Genomic DNA, 9,452 nt, shown 5'->3' with positions numbered 1-9,452 from the left:
AAAATAAATTTTTATTTTTTAAAAAATACATATTTTCTAAAAAATAAAAATAAAAAATTGTACAAATCAAACGCCCCTTTATAGTTCTTATTTCTATTTTATATTTCTAAAATGAACGAATTCGTGGTATTAAAATAATTTTAAGAATAAAAAACTCTGTTTTTAGCATGTGATAAAGGAAAACGTACTATTAAAATAATTTAAAAAAAAGGTAGTTTTGGTGCGTGAAGGAGGAAGTAATATAACGTACGATCTCCGTTTACGGACGTTCCTATAAACCATTGAGCCTTGCACTTGCCCTTCATTATTTTCTGCTGTCCGTCCGCATAATATATACCAATTGGCCGTTCACCTACCGCACGCACGCGCCCCATTTCCTTCTCTGCCCTTTCTCCCCTCTTCGATTCGGCGCACCGGCGAGGAAGAAGGCGATTTCGAATTCGATCGCGAGGAAGGAGGAAGGAGGAAGGAGGAAGTTTAGGGAGATCGAGGGGATGGGGGACGCCTACTGCTCTGACTGCAAGAAGAGCACGGAGGTGGTGTTCGACCACTCGGCGGGGGACACCGTGTGCTCCGAGTGCGGGCTGGTGCTGGAGGCGCACTCCATAGACGAGACCTCCGAGTGGAGGACGTTCGCGAACGAGTCGGGGGACAACGACCCGGTCCGCGTCGGCGGCCCCAGCAATCCCCTCCTCGCGGACGGCGGACTCTCCACCGTCATCTCCAAGCCCAACGGCGCGCAGGGGGATTTCCTCTCGTCTTCGCTGGGCCGGTGGCAGAACCGTGGATCCAACCCCGACCGGACCCTCATCCTCGCCTTCAAGACCATCGCCACCATGGCCGATAGGTTATTTGTTTTTTTCCCCACTTCTTGTTTGCTCCGCTATACCTCGTTATTCCTTCGATGGATGCATCAAACTTTGCCCAATTCGCTACTGTTCTTGTTATTGCCGATTGATCCGTTACTTTTTGCACGATTTTGATATGTAGATTTGTGATGACGGCGAGGGCAATGTGCCCTAATAAAGAGAGTTTTATTTCTATAATCAGTAGAGGAGTTGACCTGACTGCAAGTTTTAGGACGGGGAAATTTCTTATTTTTTATAAGATGTTCCCTGTGTCGGAACGTTATTTGAAACTACTTTTGGGAAATTTAGATTTTTGCTGACAGTGTCGTAAGGTTATTTTTATTCTTCATTCAAAGTTCTTTATGGGAAGAGAATACCTTACTAAATCAAAACCAGATTAGAGAAAGATTCAACTGCAAGGGAAATAATTAGAAAAGTTAGGAGCTGATCTATCATTCCTTTTGCTTGAAGCCTTGCCTCTTTCTTTTCCACCTTGGGCCACGAAGTCATGAGAAGGATTCATTTTCTGAAGAGAAAATAGAATACTGACCCTATCATGTGCATCACTGCTGAAGCACCTCCTGGCTCTTTATGGCCTTCTGACATACAACTATTTTCTTGAGAATTCATACCTTCCTTGTTAATGTATGGCATCGATCTCTCATTATGACATACCCTAGTTTTTTACAAGTTCATACTATAACTATTCTATATTAATTGTAAGCTCATACTATAACTCATTATGAGTTAACCTAATTTTTTCGAGAATGATTATAAATCATGTATCTCTATATGCTAATCTAGAAGAGTTTTTGCTATCTTAGCATATCTACCAATTAAATGACATTATCAAGGAAGACATGTGATGGGAGTAAGGTTCAAAGGTTCAGAACTTCAATTCTACCTATGAGGAGATTGTATATAGATTTGAAAAGCTTCAAGTGATAGGTTGTTCAATTGGACAGCTATCGACTTGATGCTCGCCACAAGAAAACAAGACTAAGAATTGGCTCGATGTAGTTTGACCCGTGGCCTCTAACACTAAGTTGAATGGGATTCATTGACTTACTTATGAGGTTGTGCTCCTTTATAGTATATTTACACTGCAAGAATAATTCTATTATAGTGTACAATTGAATGAGGATTGGACATGTCATTTAGAGTGTGGGCATGCCTTAAACGCTAGAATAGTTTCTTGACTTATTCGAACTCTTAACACTAGAAATTAAATATCTATAATTGTTTTCAATGACAAACATGTTATAGTTGCCAATTGACAAATCCAATAAAGAAAAGGGCTGATATTTTTGGGGTTCGGGATTACTTGAACTATCATGGCTGGGCTGGATCCTTTACTTGAGTGTGTGAAAGGTAGTCAAGCTTTGGTCCCATCATTAGCCTCCCATCAAGTACTACAAGGATGAAATTGCATGCTATAATAGTTTGGTGGACCTTCATTTGCTGCCTCAGATCATTAGGGAGTACCGTGATATGGAATATTTTTCTAAATGACATCCTTGATTCCAACATTCTACTGAGGGGGTATAGGATACACCTTATGATTAATTGCTTATGGGCCAGAGTTATTTAGGTGACCTGAGCCAAGGAACCAAGGGAGCTTAACTCTGGTGGATATTTGTTCAAGACAATGTTTGTGAACTTTTGCTTAGCTATAGAGGCCCTTCAGACTGATGCTGCAATTTCAGTCTTGGTACTCAATCTTCTAGTTATCTTCTAAATCGGTTGGCCAAACTAGTTGTCGATGCACCTTTTGCCAATTCAACTCTTTTGATGTCAGCATCAAGATTTTTGAGCCTCTTCGAGGTACATGACTAATGTTTTTATTTTCTAGTTTCTTTCACTTTATTTTGTTGTGGGCTAAGGGCTTCGTCATTGTTTCCCTTTTGCTCCTATGTCTTAACCTTAATGGGATTTCATCTTAAAAGTGATCCTATTCATCAGCTCCCAGCCTCCATGCATGAGGTTAGGCTCAAGAGAGAGGCTTTATGTACAATGGTGTTCTTGATAGGAATTGAATGCCATTGCTTTAACGGTGGTGGCTGTCTCTGTTTTTAACTGCACAATTTTTAGTTGGTCTTGTTCTATTTTCTATTATTACTTAAGGCTCTTGATCCATCTTTCTCTTAATGACTCTCTAAACAACACTTGTGTCTTTTTCTCTTGACTCAGTTACGCTTTACCGAACTAATATTGCTACTCTTTTTCAGCATTGATCCTCAAATTCAGACCTGGCCACCAAAAATCTGCCAACTATTGAGTTTTTTAGCCCTGGGCTTGCCATCTTGCCACTGCAAACCTTCAGCTTCTTTGGGGTTTTTAAGGCATTCTAACCATACATGTCTTTCAACTACTACTAGATTATGGCTTCTAGAAAATTGGTCTATTGTCATCCTGATCCCACATGCCTTCAGCTGCTTGGGTTTCCGGGTGGTCACGACCTTGCATACCTTTTGGTTGCTTATGGATTTCTAGGATTTTGGTCTTCAATCATCTTGATCTTGTAAGACTTGGGCTAATTTTTAAGGCATCTTAACTCCACGAATCTTTCATTTTCTTGTGTGTTTGGAGGGTTTGATCGTCTAGCTTGCATTTTCTAGGCATCTCAACGTGCAAGCCTTTTAGTTTCTTAGATAAGTTATGACTTGAACATTCAGGTTATTCTTTTGCACACTCATGGCAAATTCTCCGCATGAACTTAGGCATACGATCTTCAAAAAGAATCATAGTTTTTCCCCTAGGTTTTGAAAATCATATTAAAAAAATATGTTGTCAACCCTCTACATAATGCACATGTGATATTTAGGTCCATATTATGAAAAAAAAATATCAAGTCAACATATGTGACAAAATATAATAATCAATATATTTAATTATAATTCCATTGAAATGCTACATCAATCATATAGGTAAAACACACTATAATCAATAATGTAATCCTCAAATGATCAAAATTGACTGAGGAAGCTCTAATGCCTTAGTTACCCTCTTAATGTAGGATTTTGAAAGCAATGAAGTGAGTGAGTCTCTTTTGGGGAAGTATTTTTACAGTGTAAGGGTACAAGAGTCACCTTTTCAAGGTTCCGGATTAGCTGAATGATGACAACTGAACACAGGGTCCATTAATTGCTTGGGCATACCAATAGTTGATCCTGGGACTCTGATCCCATCATGGGGGAGTTTATGAGCGCTAAACTCTTATCTGAATAGTTTTTGATGATAGAAAGGTGAATCACTAATAGTAGATCCTGGGGCTCCGATCCCATCAGTGGGGATCTCATGAGTGGCAAATGCTTATGTGAATAACTTTCTGATGATAGAAAGGTGGATCATTAATTTAAATAGAAAATAATTTGTTGTAAATTCTTGCGAGGAAAGTTGGTTAAGGGTCATGGTTGGGCGACTATAGAAGGATTGTCATGTCCACACTCCACATAATTAAAAAAAAAACATCTTATGTTTCAAATGATAGGGTAGCCAGACCTCTTGTTAATTAGAAAAAAAGATATGGCCAGATATGTAGACTCATTACTGTCGCTTCAATATTCACAATGTTGAGCTTGTGTCTTGATACACATTTCACATTTGCCTACATATTAGCATGCACCTTGTTCCTTCCTCCTCTTTGCCTACCTCAAAACTATTATTATCTGTGGCTGATGAATTATGTAGATGCTTAAAAATGATCTCAAGAATGTGACATATATATTCACAATTTACTCAGTCTAGCACTTTCGCTTAGATTGTATGGCTAGATATGTTTAATTTTTGAAATTTTGATGCTCAGTTGCAATTAGCATTCAATTGCATTGCCATTTTTTTGAACCTCTATTTACATGGGTAGAATGATTGCTGAAGCAAGTCGTGATTTGGTTTTCCTTTTCCAGGTTGGGTCTTGTCGCCACTATAAAGGTAAATAATTTTCCATTACATATTTTAATATTTTTTATTTACTTTTTCACTTGAAAATTCATTTTATTTGTGTCTAATCTTTTTGATTCGTGAAAGAAACAAGTGGAAAATTTTAGATCTTCCAATTTTTTTTGATGTTTAATTCGAGATGTGGATGTCATGCCAACTTGTTCTATTGGCCACAATCTTCTTCGCTGATATTCTTTTCCCAGTACCATTTGTCTCTCTATGCATTGCCAATTTATTTTGTCAGAAGGAAATGATCATTTTAGGTTCTTTATTGCCATGAAGTTATATTGGTTGACCTTTTTATTTTTTTTTTCCTTAAAATTACCTTTAACCTTCATTGTAAACTCACTTAAGTTGACTGGTAGCTAGTGGATCTCATTGGAGTTGATTGCTGATAGTAGGCCAGAACCTTGCCAAAGTTGATCGTGAGCTTCTGGAGCCGATCAAATTTTACAAGAGTTTCACTGGCTATTGTCAGGCATTTTTTTAAAATAAAATTTAAATTTTTTATCCTTGTGGAGATTTGAACCATTGAACTTTTGAGAAGCAAAACTAGGCTACCAACTTGGCCACTTAATTCATATAAGTATATTTAGAACTACACCAATACAATATGGTTATATGTAAACATTATCTTTCTTTTTCAAAACGTAATTCCTTCCAGAGGTATCTATTTGCTTCCATTCATATGTGTGTATATATGCCATCAAACTATTAATGACATTTCTCATATATTTCATGCATTAGTGAAGTCTAGAACCATATATTAGTTAAAACATCATTAATTTTTATGTCACAAAGGCATTCCATTGTATCTTTATTTTTGACACTAGGATCTTAGAAAGCCTTGTTTTGCTCAAATCATGATCTTGTATCAATTAGTTAGCCATTGATTTTCATTCTCATATGTAGACATCACCAACATTTTTAACATTGCATATTTTTTGAACTAGAATAATGCTGAACCATATTTTTCTCAAAGTAGTCTTTTGCTGGAGCAGGGTGGGAAATGACAGTGATGAGAGATGGTTGAGGGGTTGGGTTCAAATGAGGATGTTTTTAGATATTTGGTTTTCTTTTCATCTTCCTTTCCCCTCATGTAAATGAAAGAGTCTTCATGTGAAGAATCCACCCTTACATGCAATCATCCAAATAAATGCCTTTTAGGCCCCCTCTTCTTTCCACTCCCTCGACCTCCCTCCCCTTCTATTTCCCTCCCTCTAATTAGCATAACCTTAATGCTCTAGTCACTTGGACAAATTGATTTTAAATCAGCAGAAGTTGCACAAGTTTTGTCCTGCGAAAATCTGGTGAATCCCAAGTGATGAAGATGAGCAACTTGGTGGGGAGCCTCGATGACCACTTCTCTGTTGATAGGTCGTACCAAGCTGGCTGGGACCAGGGAGCAGACGTTGCTTGCTGACAAAGGTGACACTGTAGGCTGTTGAAGGTGATACCATCACTGGAACAGACATTGTGCACTGTCAAAGGTGGCCATGGAGGATGTTGAAGGTTGTCCTTGTCGCTAGAGCAGACACCCATGCTGTCAAAGGTTGAATTGGGGGCTGTTGAAGGCGGCATTGCTGTCACTGGAACCGACGCCACATGCTGTTGAAGATGGCAGGCGCTAGGGCTGTTGATGGTGGCACCGTCATTGGAGCAGCAGAGGCTACATGCTGTGTCACAGGGAAGTGGTCACCTAGGAGAGACAGAAGGATTCAGTGAAGGAATTGATTTCCTTTCTTTTTTTTTTTCCTTTCCCTCACCAAAAAGTAAATATAGCATAGACAGCATAAGAGTTGAAATTTCAGCAAGGGCCAGTTATGATCTTTAGCGAGATTGGGTTGATATGTTTGGTCAGTGGTCAACTTGCTGATGAGTCTGTCCAGTGTTCAATAATCAACTCCAACAAGGTCTGCCAATCAAGGATCAACTTTGACGAGCTTTGGTTGGCTCAAGCAACAGGGAGATTACATCCAAGGTTATCTTTGAGAAGACATTGAAATGATGTCCTAATAGGATATTTGAAGAGATGGGGCCTTGTTAGGGCATTTGGAAAAATTAAGGGCCTTTTTGAGGCTTCTGCCTAATTTATATTGAGTGAAACATAAAAAATATATTATCTATCTTTCTTGTAATGTGACCAATTTATACCGTTACTAAAAAGGCTTTATAGAGCTTCAGAACTTTGGCACCACTGGCACCTACTGCTTAAGACCACACACATGCTAATCATTGAAATCTGAAAATGCGAAGAAAAATGGCTATATTTTGTTACATCAATAGAAAAACACAAGCCGTGAATATGTTTTTCGATTTGTTGTGCATATACCTTTTCAGATCCTGCCATATCACCTCCTAGAACCAGAAGTTCAATTATTTGTGTTTTCAGCTGATAGTTTAGTTTACCTGTGCATTGTCAAATGATATCTATATACCATCTCCAACATCAATGGTTGCAAAGTGTGATAACGTGACAAGCATGTTCTCTCAGTTCTTGCTCAGCTCATTGTTTTCTCCTTCCTTTTTAAGGACCGAGCCAATGAAATATATAAGAAGGTGGAAGATTTGAAGTCTGTCAAGGGACGAAATCAAGATGCAATTTTAGCTGCTTGTCTATACATTGCTTGCCGCCAGGAGGACAAACCTCGAACTGTCAAAGGTGTGAGGCTATTTTTCCAGTTTCTTTGTGCATTCTTGTTTCCTTCCACTACAAATTGCTAGACATTACTGATAAGATATTTACCATTCGTTTAGAGATTTGTTCGGTTGCTAATGGAGCTACAAAGAAGGAAATAGGTCGGGCCAAAGAGTTCATTGTTAAACAACTTGAAGTTGAGATGGGACAATCTATGGAGATGGGCACAATTCATGCTGGAGATTTCTTGGTTAGTCTTTGCTCTATTCTTAACTACATAACATTTTTATCACTATTTATTTTTCTATTTCTGCTCGTTATGTCTCTCAGAGACGATTCTGTTCACATCTTGGCATGACAAATCAAGCAGTTAAAGCAGCTCAGGAAGCAGTTCAAAAATCAGAGGAACTTGACATAAGGTATATTAATTCGGAATGGCTTAATTAATCTGATTTTTTTTTTGCTGCTAAAAAGTTTAGACTTATTATTGTTGATGCCTTCCATGGTCACATCTTAGCAATAATAGATTGTTAAATTTTATCGTTTATCCTATATTCCTGATTTTTTTTTTGTGCTTTACTCCATAATTAATCAGATTGTCATTATTTTCATTTTAGTATTGTGTTATCTTCCAAAGCTTCAATTTTCTGAACTTGTGCAGGAGGAGTCCCATTTCAGTTGCAGCAGCTATTATTTACATGATAACTCAGCTATCTGATGAAAAAAAACCCCTCAAAGGTTCTCGTTTCATTATGTAGATCTTCCACTGTGATTTCCTTTATTCCCTCGATACCTTTTTTTCTTGGTTGAATTCTCAATGAAAATTTTGTGGTTCACAGACATATCGCTTGCAACTGGGGTTGCAGAAGGCACCATAAAGAACTCGTACAAAGATCTCTATCCTTATGCTTCCAGGATCATCCCTACCTTCTATGCCAAGGAAGAGGATCTAAAGAACCTCTGCAGCCCATAAACTTGTTCTTCATTTCCTTGTGATGGTGATCTCAAGAACTTCTGCACCCAAATTTATTCATGAAGCGACTTCGAAATTTTATGCTATCGGATGTTGCGATGACCAAAAGATTTAACTGATTGGGTCAGTATCATTCGATTCCTATTGCAAATTCGATCTGCTCGTAGGGATTGTTCTCTTATAAGGCTTAATTGTTGCTTAAATGATGTGGAAAAACAGTCGGCATACAGTGACTCGATAAGATTATCGATTATGATTGTCGTAGGAGTAGACAAGCAAAGGCTATTGTCTTGAGTGAGATAAGGTTATTATTGCATGACTGATGTTTCACACAATCTGGTAGATGCTTATTACTTATTCGGTCCAAGTTATTTTGCATCACATATATATACATATAAATTGATAGTTTGTTTATATTTCTTTACTGCGACAGATAAAAAAAAGCTTGAATATATTTTTATTTCGTATGAGAAACATTCAAGAACAAAGCTCTCTGGATTCTTTTTTATATATCAAAATACACGTAAAAAACTATTTGATGTTTAATAAATTTCATGGTTCTAGGTTATTTGTAGTGAGTTAAGAATGAATAAATAACGACCCAATGGAAAAATAAGTGTAAATATGTACATTCTAAATTGTTAACGATCTACAAGTGAATTTCAAAGTGTTTATTTTTTAAATTTTAAATTAGTAAACGTGAAAATTTTATATAGAATCGGAAAACTTTTATTAGTTTGTTCAATATGACAGAATTACTATTTCCATTTTTCAATAAATCAAAATCACACCTAATTCGAGTAAACCTAACCACTTTGCGCTTGAATCTCTTGACTTTTATTCACTCCATTTTTAATAAAATTCTTATTAGTTTTTGATAACTGAGGTTTCTAACGGTTATGATCCGATTATTTCGGGAGGTAGCCAGTTTACTTCCATGGAAATTTTCTATGGATCACCAAAGTAAATTTCAGAAATGCTACAGTATTATGTCAGTTGACCACTGCCGTCTTTGTCAACACAAAAACCAACTATTTCATTTTAATCAAAATTA

The 9,452-nt window shown here is 37.3% G+C and overlaps 1 protein-coding gene across 1 annotated transcript; it reads left to right on the top strand.

Moving 5' to 3' along the window:
- The first annotated feature begins 346 nt into the window (after nucleotides 1–346).
- LOC122043018 (transcription initiation factor IIB-like) lies at nucleotides 347–8,785 on the top strand. Its single transcript, XM_042603453.1, has 7 exons — nucleotides 347–847; nucleotides 4,754–4,778; nucleotides 7,320–7,449; nucleotides 7,545–7,675; nucleotides 7,756–7,844; nucleotides 8,087–8,163; nucleotides 8,265–8,785. The coding sequence occupies exons 1-7, from the start codon at nucleotides 495–497 to the stop codon at nucleotides 8,396–8,398; spliced, it is 939 nt and encodes a 312-aa protein (XP_042459387.1). The 5' UTR covers nucleotides 347–494; the 3' UTR covers nucleotides 8,399–8,785.
- The last annotated feature ends 667 nt before the right edge of the window (nucleotides 8,786–9,452 follow it).

The sequence above is a fragment of the Zingiber officinale genome, chromosome 2A (assembly GCF_018446385.1).
Source record: "Zingiber officinale cultivar Zhangliang chromosome 2A, Zo_v1.1, whole genome shotgun sequence".
Classification (NCBI taxonomy): Eukaryota; Viridiplantae; Streptophyta; class Magnoliopsida; order Zingiberales; family Zingiberaceae; genus Zingiber; species Zingiber officinale.
This window is presented reverse-complemented; position numbering and strand designations above follow the sequence as displayed.

What these genes read in the sequence shown, in the direction of transcription:
- LOC122043018 (XM_042603453.1), top strand. Translation starts at nt 495, where the DNA reads ATGGGGGACGCCTACTGCTCTGACTGCAAGAAGAGCACGGAGGTGGTG. An exon ending in GTCTTGTCGCCACTATAAAG is followed by an intron (nt 4,779 to 7,319) that starts GTAAATAATTTT and finishes TTCCTTTTTAAG; the next exon opens with GACCGAGCCAATGAAATATA. An exon ending in TGAAAAAAAACCCCTCAAAG is followed by an intron (nt 8,164 to 8,264) that starts GTTCTCGTTTCA and finishes TGTGGTTCACAG; the next exon opens with ACATATCGCTTGCAACTGGG.